At 36.0% G+C, this 18024-nt stretch overlaps 2 protein-coding genes across 2 annotated transcripts in view; both read left to right on the top strand.

Annotated features, from left to right (window-relative positions):
- Positions 1-4872, top strand: part of LOC107677412 (tripartite motif-containing protein 16-like) — a 6289-nt gene extending 1417 nt beyond the window's left edge. The window contains exons 3-7 of the mRNA XM_016472296.1: positions 216-449; positions 872-1031; positions 1259-1315; positions 2125-2190; positions 3925-4872. Coding sequence (XP_016327782.1) covers positions 216-449; positions 872-1031; positions 1259-1315; positions 2125-2190; positions 3925-4451 — 1044 coding nt within the window. The 3' untranslated portion in view covers positions 4452-4872. The remainder of the gene's footprint in view (positions 1-215; positions 450-871; positions 1032-1258; positions 1316-2124; positions 2191-3924) is intronic.
- A 1436-nt stretch (positions 4873-6308) lies between these two features.
- Positions 6309-12574, top strand: LOC107677411 (ruvB-like 2). Its single transcript, XM_016472295.1, has 15 exons — positions 6309-6404; positions 7063-7117; positions 7296-7351; positions 7471-7612; positions 7810-7939; positions 8348-8414; positions 8888-8994; positions 9437-9530; positions 9647-9770; positions 9902-9996; positions 10915-11033; positions 11119-11238; positions 11317-11446; positions 11538-11652; positions 12297-12574. Exons 1-15 carry the CDS (start codon positions 6393-6395, stop codon positions 12320-12322), a joined length of 1392 nt encoding a protein of 463 aa, XP_016327781.1. The 5' UTR covers positions 6309-6392; the 3' UTR covers positions 12323-12574.
- The last annotated feature ends 5450 nt before the right edge of the window (positions 12575-18024 follow it).

Below are 18024 nucleotides of genomic sequence, written 5' to 3'. Positions count from 1 at the left end.
TATATATATATATATATAATGCAAGATAATAATACAAGATCAACATTAATTCTCATGAATTCTTAGTCTGCTCTGGTGTGACCAATTCATACTCAGAATGAAGCAGGAATGTTTTGTAAACAGATGTGTGTATAAAATATAAAAGGTTATGAATTTCTTAGAAAGAAAATGAAGCGGAGTTAGAAATAGAATACTGATTACAATTGTTCCTTCAGAGTTCAGCACAACGGGCATTGCAGGAGAGTGAAAAGCTGTTTGGTGACATGCTTCATTCCATTGAAAGAATGCAACAGGAAATGATCAAACTCATCTCGACCAATAAGAAGGCTGCACTTAACACTGCTGAAGGCCACATGGAGCGTCTGGGCCATGAAATTGCTGACCTGAAGAGGAGAGACAATGAGTTGACACAACTCTCTCGCACTGAGGACCATATTCATTTCATCCAGGTGAGATTTGATAGATTTTAGTATCACTCCACACAGGATGTATTGCGTGCAAGTAAAACTATTTTGTTTTTATTTTAGTTTTTCTACTATTTTACAGGTGATGAAATACAGTGTAAAATATTTTTGTTTCCTCTAGAGCAGTGATGGGCAAACTTGGCCCTTCCAGGCCACTTTCCTGCAGAGATTTGATCCAACCCTGATAAAACTCACCTGCCTGTAGCCTTCTAGTAGTCTTGAAGACAATGATTAGCTGGTTCAGGTGTGTTTGATAGGGTTGGAGCTAAACTCTGAAGGAAAAGAAAGTGACCTGGAAAGGCTAAATTTGCCCACCCCTGCTCTAGAACTATCAGTATGTGAGAAAATAAGTCTGCAGGGCAATCTATTGTGGGGATAAATAAGACTTAGTTCTGTTTTTATCACAGAGTTACCATATGCTGATTGCCCAGACTGATGCCGAGGAGCTGCCCTCTGTTACAGTGAACCCTTACTTCTCCTTTGGCACTGTTACCAAAACAGTCTCTGAGATGAAACAACATCTAAATGAGTTCAGCAATGAAGAGCTGGTCAAGGTGGCAAAGACAGGTATGGTCCAGTATGGCAGGATTCTTTTGTCTAACATAGAATCCAATGTAATTAGTACCCACAATTTTTCAGAGACAGTCTTGTTTTATTAGCCACTGTCTTATTCCCATTTTGAAATGCTCTTTTTGTTCCATGAGAATGAGTAAATAAATCGCGCTCTCTCTTGTTTATTGTGGTTCTTCTTAACCATTAAACTCATAACTTCATAACTCTCAATTCTCTTCTAGTGAGCAAAATGCCATTCTGCCAGCTAGAGGACCGTAAGAAGAGAAGGTCTATAAAGTGTAAGTTAATGAAAATGGGAAACTCTAGCTGTCCTGCTGTTTGCTTTGTGCGAAATAGCTGGAATTTTGGAATGGTATTTGTCAAAAGCCAGTGTCGTGCTCCAAGAAATTGTTGGCCTGCTGCTAAGCAATGATCTTAAGTCTGACATCACATTAAAATACATATTTATTAGCTGATCTCGTCTATGAAAATCACACACACTATAAAAAGTTTTTTACACTTCCGTTTAAAAGTCGGGGTCTGTAACATTTCTTAATGTTTGTGCTCACCAAGGTTACATTTATTTGATTACAAATACAGTAAAAACAGTAAAATTGTGAAATATTATTTAAAACAACTCTGTTCTAAAACATATATAATATCAGTTTTACAATGCAATTTATTTCTGTGATGGCAAAGTTGATTTTTCAGCAGCCATTACTTCAGCCTTCAGTGTCACGTGATTGTAATATGCTGATTTGGTGCTCAAGAAACATTTCTTATTATTATCAATGTTGAAAATAGTTGTGAATATTTTTGTGGTAATTGTGATATATAATTTTTTTTTCCAGTATTCTTCGATGAGTAGAAAGTCTATTCTGTCACTTTTGATCAATTTAATGCATCCTTACTGAATAGAAGTATTAAAAAAACTTTAGAGTGGTAGTGTATTTATTCTCACCTTTAACATGAAAGTACCTAAAGTACCATGCAGAGAGTACCTAGAGGTCCTTCCTTTTTGTCAGTAATATAATATGTTTGCTATAGAAGATCAGATTAAAGTTTGACATCATTCTAACACGAAACCCTCTTTTTATTGTGTTTCTAGCTGATGATGTTGACATGTACAAGAGTCCCAGCAACACTCCCCGGACAAGAGACGAGTTCCTCCAGTGTAAGTTTTATTTCATACAAGAATTTCCTTTTTACTTGTATGCCCAAGACCAGAGGGCGCTGTTGTAGAGATAACATGCACAGGATATAAATTTCAAGGTCAACAGAATTCTCACCTCAGGTGATGATTAATTAAAATAGTATATACATTTTGATATGTTTAGAAGCTTGCATAAAGTGCTATGAAAACATGCTGGCATTCTTCCTGTTAAATGTCAAACTATAGTGGGAGTAGTCTAACATCATTCCTTGCATACTGAGTTTGTGTCTAAGCATATTACACCACAGTAAGAACAGGCGTAGACTGCTTAGTGAGGGGGTGTACGGGTGATTCATGATAACTGCCATTCCTCAAAACTTTAGACATTTTGTCTTCTCTTCTAAGAACATTGGGGTCTTTAAGAGGACAAAAACAATCTACATACACTACCGTTCAAAATGTTGGTGTCAAAGAGATTAATTATTAAATTGATCAGAAGTGACAGTAAAGACAATTAAAATGTTACAAAAGATTTCTATTTCAAATAAATGCTGTTCTTTTGTACATTCTATTAATCAAAGAATCCTTAAAGTATCATGGTTTCCAAAGTTATTGCTTTTAACCTAATAATAATTAATTAATAACAACAATAATAATTAAACTTTATGATAATAATTAGAAATGTTTCTTGAGCAGCAGATCAGCATATTAGAATGATTTCTGAAGGATCATGTGACACTGAAGACTGGAGTAATGATGCAGAAAATTTAGCTTTGCCATCAGGAATAAGTTAGATTTAAAAATATTTTAAAGTAGAAAACAGTTATTTTAATTTTTAATTATATATCACAATATTGCTGTTTTTACTGTATTTTTGATCAAATAAAAGTAACCTTTATGAGCATAAGAGACTTCTTTCAAAACCATCTTACAGATCTGAAACTTTTGAATGGTGGTGTAAGTCAAAAGGCAGCTAATAATTATGCTAAGTTACTATAGGGTGTACATATATATACAAATATATAGGGTGTCTTAAATGTGTATCGACACTCTCGGCCCTCTAGATCAGAGACGTTCACACACCTCTGGCAGAAAGCACCTCCAAATGTCCAACCAGCTCTGAGAGACAATGTGCAGACTCAACCACTAGGCAGGTGATTTATATGCATGCATGTTGCACCATACATTAGGAATGCTGATCTAGGATCAGATTTGCTCCAATCTGTTCATATTTGGAAACCATAATTAGCAAAACTGTTCCCAGATCAGAAATCCTATCCTAGGATAGCCTAAAATAAATATACAATGGTGTCCGTCTTGTCAATATTTTGTATTATGTATTATTTTTATATAATGTATTATTTTGTGTTTCTTTTAATAAAACTGAGACATTACAAATGTAGCATGGTTGATCTGTAGACTCTGCTAACTCTTGATTTGACATTTTTCAATTAATAATAGGCCTATAAAACCTGTGGTCTTGTGTGTCTTAACTTGACCCGTGCACATCAGCATTTTGATGCATACAAAATCTCTTGTGGCACTTACTTTATCCAGTCTCAAAGAACAATGTAGCTATTAAACCACCAAAATGCAGCATATACAGTATGTACATGGATTAAGATACTTGCATGCAAAGGGGGCAGAGATTCATTGTCTTCATAACTTCACCTCCCCATTTGTCTTCGCACATTCACATACAAGTTTTAATTCACCAGTCCTGATCAACTCTTGTCTATCATGTTTATTTTGTAGATGCCTGCCAGTTAACTCTGGACCCCAGCACAGCATACAGACAGCTATACCTCTCCCGAAACAACCGGAAAGCAGCACTAAAGAGAGACCCTCAGGCTTACAATGACAGTAACCAGAGATTTGAATGCCTGCCCCAGGTCTTGTGTAAAGAGGCTCTTTCAGGAGGTGCCTACTACTGGGAGGTGGAGTGGAGCGGGGAGGGAGCCTCAATTGGTGTTGCTTTTAAAGGTATCAAGAGAACAGGTTACGGAGACTCAGCTCGTATTGGCTACAACCGCAAGTCCTGGAGTCTCTTCTGCTCTGACTCCAGCTACTCAGCTCGACACAATAAAGACCAGGTTGAGATTAACACACCCTACTCTTCCCGTATCGGGGTGTTCCTGGACTGTGCAGGAGGCACTCTTTCATTCTACACTGTGTCTGAGTCCATGTCACTTATTCATCAGTTTAAAGCCTCTTTCAGTGAGCCAGTATATCCTGGCTTCTGGGTCTGGTATGAGTCTGCTATTACTATTTCTCAGTTGTAAATGGTTGAACCAGACAGGGGATATGAGGGCATTACTACCAGCTTTTAAAACATTACTTAAAAAAATGTTGTTGTTGTTTTTTTTTAAACAAAAGCCTGTTTCTGGTGAAGCTGATTATAGTTAGTGTATTTAAACTAAAAGTTTTAATCTATTATATACCAAATATGTTTATATAATCTATTTTTACAAATTTACAAAAATGTTAAAAATGTTACAAAGAATTATATCAAATATTTAAATAAACCGTGTAGCTCATTTTCCAAGAATACAGACCTTACAAAAAGTCTAATATCTTTAATGACATGTTGTGTCCATCTGTGTGATTATACTTGATTAATATGAAGGTTAATCAGGTGCAGAAAAAAGCTTTTTACAGTATATCTTTGATTTATGTAGGTAATTTTGTCTGCATGATAACATAATAAAATGATCAATTAAAATGGTTGTTGAATCATTTATTTGACATATTGGAAACATTTCGAATTTATGATGCACAGATGCTGCCTAAATAAGAGCTGAGTCACAGTTCGAAGTAAAGTAATTTATTACAAGATTAATAATTTATAACGCAAGTAACTTATTACAAGAGTGACCTCTGCTGGTTGTAATCACATCTGACTCAACAATGGGGCTTTTGAACAAATAAAACTTCACGGATTTATTTTCTTTACACTCATATTTTTCTACTGATCAGCCCAGTGTTGGCCTCAACTGAAAAGGAAGAAAGCATTGCTTATCAATATAGTTTTGTAGTTCAGATTTCCACTCTCTCTGCCACCATGTTTTCTCATGGTGGTCACAAAAATGACACTTTATAAGTTTTAATTTATATTTTTACATTTATAATTAAACTATACATTTTTTCACACCTTTATTTTTCATCAAATACTACATTTTTTAAAGTAGTTTTGTACTTCAAACGAAATTTGAAATAATAGCCATTATACAGTTGTAATATAGACAGTCAAAAATGAATAAACTCTCCTGCTGAAAAAAAAATTAAAGCATACAACCATACAAGTCAAAACATTACTGACTGGTTTATTATTTTCAATCCATTCTCACTTATGCTACCAAGACTAGGGTTTACCATTGAGCTTGACTGGGCTGCAGTTTCAATCAGGCTATAGCCTACGTTCAGTCCATACGGTTCAGTCGTTTGCGAAGTTAAACGAATTAGCAAACGAATCGGTTGATATAAGTATTCAACTCACTCTTTAAAATAGTTACTTGCTGTCACCTACTGGCGGTTGTAGTTTCATATCTAAAAAAAAAAAAGAACAAATAAATAAATAAAATAAAATAAAAAAGCTATATTTTAACTTAACATAATTCATGCAGAATCTATCTATGGATTTTGTTGATAGTGATTTCATTTGATTGTTAATAGCCTATGTGTCTTTTTATTCGGATTGAATTTGATTACATTTAAAAATCTGACATAAGAGGACACACACAGGCTATGACAATAAATTTTAATAATACTAATACATATTTGGCTTTTTTTTACTCAGTGTTATTTTGATCTCTCAACTGAGAGAACACATCCTGTTTACTGTATTATAATGACAATTTAAATATTACATCTAAATTTTGACTAGGCTAGACATGTTGCATATTACTTGTATTATATATGAACCTCAAAGCATATTTTAATTTTTGTGTATTTTGTTTTACTTCATAATGATGTTCTAGTTGTTGGCATTTGTAGTGTATAGGTATAGGGCCCAAACATAACCTCAAACCCAGGCGCTATCACAAGCGAGTTTTACCTCGATGACAGAATTCATTGCAAAATGTTTAACTTTGAGTGTACAGTCGCCTACGCACATTCGAACAGATGTTTAATCCAGAACTCAGGATCGAGGTCACGTGTTCCACCCGGACGGATTTCCGCTGCGCACTCATTCATTCAGCTACAACCGCCTTACGAGAGGGAACATGGCAGCGCAGGTAAATCTGATATTTAGCATTTTATTTCGGGATTATTGTGAAATATACGACTCTCGCAGGTTGAATGCAAAATAATATATGTATTTGCCACTATTGTGTGCTGTCTGTAGAGCCTTGAAATGAGTTGTGAACAACATTAAACACGTCTTTGAGCTTGTCGCTTTTAGCACATGTGCTTCAATTTATTACAACAATAATTAAATTTTAATTCAGAACTTTGAGATTTTGAGGTCCATTCATGAAAATGGCTCTTATCCAGATATTCGGGAATTGAGAATCTTCTTGGTAATGGTTCTTTAACTAGCCTGCAGCCAAAGCTTGTGTTTGTGATGTTTAGCTTGCATGTCACTGTTTTTATTGGGAATATGAAACTCCCCTATGTAAAATGCATTATTAGCGCATTTGACACAAATTTGACTCCCGCATTTTAGTCTACACATTTCTACATTTCATTGCTAACGTTCTGCTAGGCTGGAATCTGTGTTGCGCTCGTGTGTCACTATGGCAACGCACTCACTTAACGGCTGTTACTTATTAAATTACATAAAGATGACAACGAACCATTAAAACGCAGCTTAGTATTTAATTTTCACACTTAAATTATACATAATTTTACACTTTATATGTATATATTTACTTTTTTATTTATTTATGAAAGGTGGCAACCACGAAGGTTCCGGAGGTGCGAGACATCACTCGAATTGAGAGGATTGGTGAGAAACTAAATAACCCATAATAACAATAAAAAGCAATAATGAATCCTATCTATCTATCTATCTATCTAGTTATGCATGCATGCTACCAGCATAGGTTTAAATCAAGATAGCTCTGTTTATTTACAGAATGAATATGCAAGAACAAGTTAAAGTTAAATCTTGATTTCTCTCACAGGTGCACACTCTCACATTCGTGGCCTGGGCTTGGATGATGCCTTGGAGCCACGGCAGGTAATGTTCAATATTATGATTGATTTACCAGAGACAACACGCTTGTCATTGGCTTAAACATTGATTGCTGTATGTTTTAAACAAAACAACATACAAATGATGAACCTCTGTCTCACCAGGTGTCTCAGGGGATGGTGGGTCAGCTGGCATCTCGAAGGGCAGCCGGGCTGATCCTTGAAATGATCAAAGATGGTCAGATTGCTGGTCGTGCAGTCCTCATTGCTGGCCAACCTGGGACGGGCAAGACCGCTATTGCTATGGGTGTGTTTTTACATATGTTTTTCATGATTAATCATAATTTGAAACATAGAATTAAGTTACACCGTTTAATAAATTGCACTTGAGATTGAGCTGACCACAATCACAGTAATGGTATGTATCAAAATAGTTATTTTTATTATTGTTATATTGCACAGCGGCCATTGCAAAATAACGAGTGAGTTGTGTTTATTGTACAGGTCTTGCCCAGTCTCTTGGCCCTGACACACCTTTCACTGCTTTGGCTGGGAGTGAGATTTTCTCTCTGGAGATGAGCAAGACTGAAGCTCTGAGCCAGGCCTTCCGCAAAGCCATAGGAGTCAGGATAAAGTGAGTGAGGCCAACTGAAGTGTGAAGCAGCATGAAGTCTTAGATTAAGAACAATTAATAACCTCCAAAAATGTAATATGCTTATTGTCACTTTGACATTATGATCAAGTAGTAGGCTGTCTTCAGCTGGAGATTAAGTTATCTACTGATTGTGGATTTTAAAGAATAGTTTACTCATGTACTTATCCTCACATTGTTCCCAGTTTACTTTTATTGTATGGGAAATAGCCATAATCAAAGGGTGTCATGACTCAATTAATAGATTTTGTTTTTCTGTAAACTATTTCTTTAATGTGATTTTATAGATTCATTACACTTTTTTTTATAATTAAAAAAAAGAGTTCTAGTTAACTTAATATTTCATAATTCTAGCATGACTGCTCATGTTCTGTGTTTGTTGTCTGGCAGAGAGGAGACTGAAATCATTGAAGGAGAGGTGGTAGAGATTCAGATTGACAGACCAGCTACAGGAACTGTGAGTCTCTGCTCTTCTCTCTCTCCATAGACCAGATTCACTAAATTAACTTCTCTGTTTTGTTGTAATAGTTCTTACGGCACCAGAAATTATGTACCTAGACTATTAATAATAAACACTGCAGTATTCAAAAGAAGAATTGTCAGTTTTGATTTCATGGTTATTTTAACATTTGACATACCTTGAGAAGCTGAAGCAAATGAGAAAATTCGTCACACAGCACACTTTCCTAAACGCACTCTAATTCAATACTTCTATTTGGCTGAAAAGCATTATTAAATATATTTATCATTCTTCAGTGGGAAATTCACTTTTTGTTATTATGAAAGTGAGAAATGAGTTTTCAGCTACGTTGATAAGTTGATTGTAGGACTCAGGTCCCAAAATAGTGCTCAATATGAAGCTAGGAGATGTCCCTAAGTAAACTCGGTTACACATGAACCACTTTCTCTCTTTTCTGTATTTGTATTAAGGGTGCAAAAGTGGGGAAGCTTACGCTGAAGACGACAGAGATGGAAACCATCTATGATCTGGGGACCAAGATGATTGAGAGCCTCAGTAAAGAGAGAGTACAAGCTGGGTGAGTAGATTATAAAGCTAAAAATTTGCAATTCACTTCTCTGTATGAAATAAATTGAGCAGACTGGACTGCCGTCCAGCTTTTGCTACTAAATGTGTTAATCATTTCTGTAATAACTGAACTGAATAACTGAAACATTTGATGAGCTTGAGTGAGATCTGAACTCTAGTAATGAGCCCTTGAGTTGTATTATTACTATTGATTTTAAACATGTAACATTGTTATAAGATTTTCCATCTTAAGGATGATGTATTTGCTTTATACACACACACACACACACACACACACATACGCATATATACATATACCACTTTAGTTTAAAGAGACAGTGAGAGTGCATATGAGTCATAAAAAGGTTTAAGCCAAACCACATTGTTTTAGCTTTTCCAGTGCTTAAATCATTAAAGGACGATACATTATTATCATATTTCATATTCTGTAGAGATGTGGTCACCATCGATAAAGCCACAGGAAAGATTAGCAAGCTGGGACGGTCATTTACTCGAGCCAGAGATTACGACGCCATGGGCGCACAGGTACACATTGTCTCTTCATCTGTGAAATGAATACATCAATCAATGATGAGAGATACTCTCACTTTTCCCTGAGATAATTTTTTTTATATATATACTGTTTTTGCTGTTTATTTCAGACACAGTTTGTGCAGTGTCCAGAGGGAGAACTGCAGAAACGGAAGGAGGTTGTTCACACAGTCTCTCTCCATGAAATTGATGTCATCAACAGCCGCACTCAGGGATTCCTGGCCTTATTTTCAGGTTTGTCACGCTCTTGTCAGCTTACTAGATAATGATATGCTCAGTGAAACTAATCCATGATTCAGAATGAAAATAATTCTCCATAGATGTTTGTGTTTGCTGTAGTTGATGATTGATTGTCTGTTCTGCAGGTGACACAGGAGAGATAAAGTCAGAGGTTCGAGAACAGATCAATGCTAAAGTGTCTGAGTGGAGAGAGGAAGGCAAAGCTGAGATCATTCCTGGGGTAAGCAGCCCAGTCAAATAAGACCCTTAAAGTGTTCAAAGAAGAGGAGCCAGCCCACAAACAGAGAGTGGACTTTTTTCTTTAGGGCTTTTTTTCTCTTGAAAACCTTCCAGCCATTGACTTTTTTTTTTTAAGAAAAGAGTGCAGTGACTATTTAACTCTCTACTGCATGTTTTTTAAAAGCAATGTTATGAATAAAATGCTGTAAAATTGCCAACAAGTTTGTATAGAAAAATTATAAAATAAAATAAAAAAGTGTTTGTTTAAAAATAATGATAAATTTATTTAAAAAAAGAATACATAAAAAGTGCATAATCTCTTTCTTGCCTGCATTTTTTGCATCCATATCTACTACATCTGTGTTCTTTCCAAAAGTAAAAAAACAAAAAAACATTTAAAGCAATTCCTTATAACATACAAATAATAATTTGCATGACTCTAATTATTTTAAAATTATATTTTCTCATTAAATGTGAATCGTTTTTGATGTAAAAATGATCTAAAAAGGGCTTTTCTGAGGCTATAATGCCACAAGATTTTAAACTGACAATCAGGATGTTACCAAGAAAAACAACTTATTTTTGTATTCCACCTACATCATTATAGATTATTATACCCTACATTATTAACACTTATTGCCATCTTATATGCGTCATGTTTTTTTTTTTTCAAATGAGTTTGTTACCATGTAGCTAAATCATTAAAAAAAAAAAGATTTTAAACTGACAAACAGGATGTTGTAATCAAGAAAAAAAACTTCTTATTTGTGTATTCCACCAAGTATACCCTGCATTATTTACTATTATTGCCATCTTATATGCCTCATGTTTTTTCAGATAGGTTTGTTAGCCTGTGGCATCATACAATATAGATCATTTATGTCTGCAATGGAAATGTTAAGCTTTTTTGTGCTTGCAGGTTCTCTTCATAGATGAGGTCCACATGTTGGACATAGAATGCTTTTCATTCCTGAATCGAGCTCTTGAGAGTGATCTATCACCTGTACTTATCATGGCCACTAACCGAGGCATCACCCGGTATACACACAAACACAACATCAACAGCTACCATCATGATAATGTGGATCATTTCTCCTCATCCACTGTTGTTTCATTTTTACAGTATTAGAGGCACCAATTATCAGAGTCCTCATGGTATTCCCATAGACATGCTTGACCGTTTGCTGATCATTGCAACCACTCCTTACACTGAGAAAGAGACCAGACAGATCTTGAAGATTCGGTGAGAATTTTGTTAAATAATATGTAGTCTTGTGAGTTTTTTTTGTCACTTCTCACCATACATGTTTTTTTGTTACAGCTGTGAGGAGGAAGACGTCGAGCTCAGTGAGGAGGCACACACAGTTTTAACTCGTATCGGACAGGAGACTTCACTCCGTTATGCCATCCAGCTCATCAGTACTGCAGGCCTGGTGTGCCGGAAACGCCGGGTAATGCCAACACACATATTATAGCCAGTGCTGCAATAAAATACAATAAACAAGCATTTTTAGTCTGACTGTGGTTGTTCATTTCTAACAGGGCACTGAAGTCCAAGTGGAGGACATTAAGAGGGTCTACTCTCTCTTCCTGGATGAGTCCAGATCCTCACAGTACATGAAAGAGTACCAGGACTCCTTCCTCTTCAATGAAACACGTGAGATTCATCTCTGCTTTTCATGCCCCTGATTCCTGGGGGTCTTAGAGCAAAGGCCCATAAGTCATGCCCATATGTCATATCTTTACAATGCCTTTTTTTCCAGCAAGCACATGCTTTGATGGCACTTTAAGAGCTGTACATTATACAAAAAGTACATTATATGACTCTTAGTTATGGTCTTATTTAATTGGACAAGCAGTGTTCAAAGATCGCTGATATATATAGTCCAACAGCACTGGGGCTTTTCACAGCACTTGTCTCTGTTTGTGGTGGTCATGACATACTGCCAGTCTCCATGTTGCATTCCACAACTGATTTGCCTGGTTTTGGAACTATTTTTATTTGCGGAGCCACACAAAAACATTTTGTCTCTGAAATTGCCATTTTATATCTAAAATGTAAGTTACTTTATATCAACTTTTATACACTATTTTTATGTAACTTTTTTACATTTGTAGAGCTGTTGTATAAAAGCATTCTTACACTTGCAGTCTTGCTATTGTACTGAATTTCAGCCTCATTCCCTCAGCCAAATTACTGCTTAGTACAAAAGCACAATTTTGAGTGATATTGCTTATTAAAATGATTAGGGTTTAAAAGTAATTTACAACATCTTCCTCTCTCTCCATTTCTTCCTTCAGAATCCTCTCAGATGGAAACCTCATAATGAAAGAAGCTGTGAAGAGGTGTCTCCATTCATTGCTCCTGTGAAGTCCATTTACTCTTATGGCCTTGTCCCTTAGAAGTGTTCAGGCAGTTGAGTGTTTCCTGCACTCAAGTTTTTTCTTTGGCATCTTTTTCTTTATTTGCTACTTGGTATTGTTAGATTTTATGTTTTGCATTTAATAAAAAAAAAAACTTCTTATTTGGCTGTATAACATGGCAACCAAAAGATGAAATAAAACTATTTGACCATGAACTGTGGTATAATGACACTGATTTAAAGTCATCATCATGACCCAGAAAACGCTGATCTTGATGATGATTACAACACAGATTCTACAGTCAGTATATGAAATCTACTTCCTTATGATATTTGTTTAATTGAGTGATTAATCTACAGTACTGACATTCTTTGGCAGTGTTCATGAATCAAACCTAATGTTCATGTAAGAAGCAGTGTGATTTTTAGTATTATATACTACTATAGAATTTATTCATATTTTGAAATCATATTAGATTTTTTTTTTAAAGATTTTGTCAATTTAATTTTGTGCTTTGGCCATTTTTTGTATTTTTATTTTGCTCTTTCATTGTTTGTGTATAGTAATCAGTTATTAAACGTTTTATAACATTTAGTTGCCAAGGCAGCATTTCTCATTTCAGTTTTTGTTTGTTTTTCATCTAATATTTATATTTGAACTTGTTTCTGCTTTATTTCAATTAACAAAACTATTTTTAAATAGTTTTAGATTTTGTTTTAATTTAGCTAACAATAATACTGCTAAGATTAACTTATATTTTGATAAGGCTGTTCTCCTTAGGATGTTGATCAGTTGTAGTACTACAAGTACTTGGCTAGGTGGCAGTATTTAATCAATATTGAGCAGTACTATATTCTGTAACAAGACAGTGGACATATATATCTGTTTTTCCTCCTTACCCAGTGTACCAGAAAGTTTCCTTTAGTACATTTTTAATTTGATAGGTTTTAACATCCTTTTGAAACTTTCAGATGATGTCTGTCAACATTTTGGCAGTGTGCACATGTTTACATGGACTGTATGTACTTAACAAAACCAGAGTGAGATTTAGAAACCCAGAGGTTTTGATTTTTGGTCTTCGCTAACCAAGTAGAAGACAAGCCAATTCATCCACAGTGTGATGAATATATGGACCGTGGACCTTTGGGGTAATCTTAGCAAAAGGGCCTTACACAGTCGTCATGTCTGAGGTTACAAAGCAGCGTTTCCGTAGGCTGCATGAGTGAACGTAGCCTTCCATTTACAGGGTGTCTGCCTGTTAAAAAAGAAGCATGACTAACAAAACAGCAGACTGCTTTAAAATGGAGGAGAGAACATAAGAGATAATCCTTGGAGACACGTTGAGTAGACGCCGCTGGCTGGCTGGCTGGCTGGCCAGCTCAAAAGAGCTTTGGATGAATCTGGGCAGTTAGATTAAATCAAAGGTATATAAATTGGAAAGGTCTGTGAGTCTGAGAGGGTTGTGTGCACATTCTCCATTCCTCTCCAACGTCCCAGAGATAAGGTCGTAATTCAAAACCACCCATTAGCATGTCAGGATAAATGGCAATGAGAGAAGGAAAAGTGCTGGAAAGCTATACTGAATCCAGGTCCAGTTACTTCAATGCGTTCCCTGAGAGTTATGATATACGCTACCGTTCAGGGGACACTTGACTGTTTCTTAAGACTAATGGACTGGAGGAATTTTTCTTGTGTGATTATTTTAGGTCGTAGACTGGCCAGGGGAAAAAAACAAAACTATTTTTGCTTACGTTGACTAATCATCACCCACTTTTTCTTCTTCTTTGTAGACTTTGTACCTAGTGCACTAAAAAATCCCTTTAAGGGAGCATTATTGGAATACAAATCACTTTCATGAGAAATTAAGGGAAAAAGCAGCCTCACTGCTCCCTCTTAGCCTTCTTACCTGAGATATTTGTGATGTTTCATAACTCTCCCCATTTCTCCCTTTTACTCGAGAGGATTAATCTGTCATCTGTATCCCACAAATCCCTTTAAGTCTTCTGCTGCATATCTGTGGGCAGCTCTCCCAACATCCTCTGCTTCAGCATCACAGAAGTGTCTGCTGGAGTCATAATGCAAAAGCAGAGATGATGATAAATTGAAAATGACGAGTATATAAAATAAAAGAAAGTGTTAAAATAAAAACTGAAGGTCTAAATCGATAGAGAATCCTCGGGAGAAATGGAGCACGGTGCCTGAAGTGTCATGAGCGTATTAAGGCTGAGCTGCCTTTATGAGCCTAGTTATGATATGCATAAATGTCGGTGCTATATTAGTTACCAGCCAGTATTAGATTTTTAAAATTTATTTGTTGAATATTTAATTGTTCATATTAATTTCACATATCTTACATTCACATTATCTTTGCTGTCAACAGTTAAATGTAATCTTTACCAAATCTCAAAATGAACATCGGTTTCATACTGTACATTATAAAGTTGGGATGCCTAAATTCACTTTAAAATGCATTTTAAATGATTGATTGCAGTTTTAGTGTTTTATTTTTAATTCATTTAGACAAAGTAGTATAAAACTTAGATTTCAAAATAAATCTGTTCTATTCAAGCTTGAGTCTGATCAGTGTCTAATGTGTCTGATCAGGGAAAATGCATGAAATGTCCAAGTGTAAATACCCAAGCCTCTGTGCTGGGATGCATGTTATGCAATGCCGTGTGTGTTGCTGGATTTGAGGACAGTGAGGTATGAAGCAATCTGTTCTTTACTGTGGTCCATCTGTGTGTTTGTGGGGTACCAGTGAGTGCTCTCACTCAGGGATTGAACATTCAGACCCTGACAGATTGCATCAGTCTGCGCGGGTCATCCTGACATAATCACTAATAAACCACCACACGCACTCTTCATTGACAACTTGACCCCATATCTTGCATAAGGATGTTTAATGCAGATTTCTTTGCTGTATTTCAGATGAGTACAAGAGGGGAGAACTCTATGAGGAGGGTGTGCTGCAGTTTCTGCAACGTGTTAAGCAGCTATCATCATCTACTCTCCCTAGAAACAGGCATCTTCATAACGCTCTGAGAACTGCAGCATCCGTCTTTACTGAGTTCTCTCTCTGTCTCTGTTTGCTGCTCTTTACCTTCTCTTCTCATTAGTGGTGCTTGCTTGTGTGTACAGACTGGGTTAGGGGTTTAAATGAACCTCTGTCCCCAAGTTTTAAACTTTGACGTGTTCCATATTTAACAGCTAGTGCTACAGATATGAATATTGCCTCAAATTATGCGGCTTAATAGGGAGAGGGAGAGATCTGACACATCTGGTGTTCAGAAATAAAACCTGCATTAAAACCCACAGATTTACACTGATGACGGTATCCAAGCCTTATCTAGAGACTTGACTTGAGCTAGTAAGAAATCTCATAGAACACCCTAGCAACAGCATAGCAATATGCCAAAAACACTCTAAATGCAATAGAAACTGCAAAGCGATGTCCAAGCAACCTCCCAGAACACCCTACTGTAGGTTTAGAAGATGGACAAGCCCTATGTCTGAAAATGTAAATATCATTTCTTTTTTGATTCTTAACATTGTATTATTTTGTATACTTTATATTATTTGTGGCAAGTACGCAGAGATCATTTCCCCTCTCATTGCATCTGTCAGGGTCTCTTTCTCTTCTCCCTTCTTTCTAATAATGGCAGTCTTTAGGACAGTACCTGCCGTGTTTAATTTGTGCGGTTTTCTCTATCTGGCTCCACAGGCTCGCTCTGCTCTCTCTTCATGCTGGCTGCTGGCTATGTTTGGATGCTGTCATCTCCAAAAGGTACTTCTACACATGTGTGCTGTTCAAACAAATACACACTCTGCTGTGTAGCAAAACATTCCCACACATGGACACCAAGCACTGGCAGATACACAAACATCCAGGTGTGTGCCTGTGATCGTCCCCTCAGGAGTTAGTTGCGATGTTTGAGCTTCATTCATGCTCGCACATAGCTTGGCGTGTTATATTTAGCTGTAAACAGAATGTTTCTGCTCTGGTTCAGATAAAAAGTGTGATTTAGCCACTTAGTGTGGGAATAGCACATCACAGGACTGTGCATCTCCTTTGTAGATATTGCATTTACGACACTGAAAAAGTCAATGTGTGTATATAATAAAAATTAAAAATACAACTTTAATGGACTCTAAAACCATCAGTATTGACATTTCCATTTATATTCTTCGTAAATGTTTTTTTCCCTCAATATTTACAAAGATAGGCCTCATAGAAGCCCATTTCTGCCACATAAGAAAAAAAAATCCATCATTATAGGAAAAAAGGTTGAAATTATGACATACTAATTCATAATTATTAGATAAAAAGCTGAAATTGTGTCATATTTATGATATAAAAAATGTAATTATTATGGCACGTTATGTCCTAATTAATTAGTCATACTTTTTTTTTTACTTTATTCTTTACTATATTCTATTTTTACTCGATTTTTGTTCCCCCAATAAAAATATCTCAGTTTGAAAAGGTTTGTACAAACTCATGAGACTTTATTTTTTGCTTCTAAAATTAGTTTTGTCATAATACATAGGTACTTTTCAATGGTCATCAGTGAAGAAAAATCTTTTTTCCCACAGAACGTGCAGTTGCAGTAGTCACTATACTAACCAGCTAAGTCTTGACCCCTTGACGGAATTAGTGGCTGAACCTGACCAATGTTCAGAGGTCAGCCAGCTGATTGGTAAAAGGTTGCCACCTTGCACTTTTAAAGATCTCAATAATTGGATCCATTCATATGGATTTTGCTCAATGTTGAGGGATTTGTCAATTGATTACTATATACAGTATATATAGTATAAATTATATATATTTAAAAGCTAACTTTCAAATGTTTGGGTTTAGAAAGTTTTTTTTAAAGAAATTATTCATTTTACAAAGATGTGTTAAATTGATCAAAAGTGACAGAAGCCATTTATCTTGATAAAAAAAAAATAGTGTTTTTTTTACTTCCTATGCAGAATCCTTTTTTCTTTTTTACTTTTTTCAACATTGATAATAAGAAATGCTAAATACACCCTGCTTGCATTAGTAATTCATAAAATGGGTTCACTCTTTACTCTAATACTTATTAGAATATGAAGATCATATATCAAATGCTCAGATGAATAGGTTGGATTCAGGTCATTTGACTACTAATAAGTGATGTCCAATTTACCTGAATAGGGTGCTACAGTAGATAGTTAACATCTGTTTGGCCGTACAATTTGACATTCTCATGACACTTTTTGTCTCGTCATTGAGGGCTATTGATCTGTCAGTTCTGACTCATCAGCTCATGTGAACTTTAGATTTGAGCCTAAAATGACAGGCTTTACCTCACTTCACTCTTCTTCTTTCCATCTGTGGCTTCTGCTGCAATCCTTTAATTTTTCCCAGTCAAGTGCAACCTACAGGAGACTGCTGAGAGTGCATTCACACACACACACACACACACACACACACACACACACACCTCCAGAATAGCCCCCCATTTGTTCCCATTGATGTGTGTGTGTGTGTGTGTGTGTGTGTGTGTCACATCTTGGTGCCGCAGTATTAGAGAGAGATTTTGCTGCAGGCGTGTGACAAGACAGTGTAAACCGTTTCCCCCCTCATTTGCTTCTCTCTCTGTTGTCATTACAGTTGCATTGCTCTCAGGCTGATGACACT

This window comes from Sinocyclocheilus anshuiensis, unplaced genomic scaffold (genome assembly GCF_001515605.1).
Source record: "Sinocyclocheilus anshuiensis isolate Anshui unplaced genomic scaffold, SAMN03320099.WGS_v1.1 scaffold668, whole genome shotgun sequence".
Classification (NCBI taxonomy): domain Eukaryota; kingdom Metazoa; phylum Chordata; class Actinopteri; order Cypriniformes; family Cyprinidae; genus Sinocyclocheilus; species Sinocyclocheilus anshuiensis.
This window is presented reverse-complemented; position numbering and strand designations above follow the sequence as displayed.

What these genes read in the sequence shown, in the direction of transcription:
- LOC107677411 (XM_016472295.1), top strand. An exon ending in GCCATAGGAGTCAGGATAAA is followed by an intron (nt 7,940 to 8,347) that starts GTGAGTGAGGCC and finishes GTTGTCTGGCAG; the next exon opens with AGAGGAGACTGAAATCATTG. An exon ending in ACGACGCCATGGGCGCACAG is followed by an intron (nt 9,531 to 9,646) that starts GTACACATTGTC and finishes TGTTTATTTCAG; the next exon opens with ACACAGTTTGTGCAGTGTCC.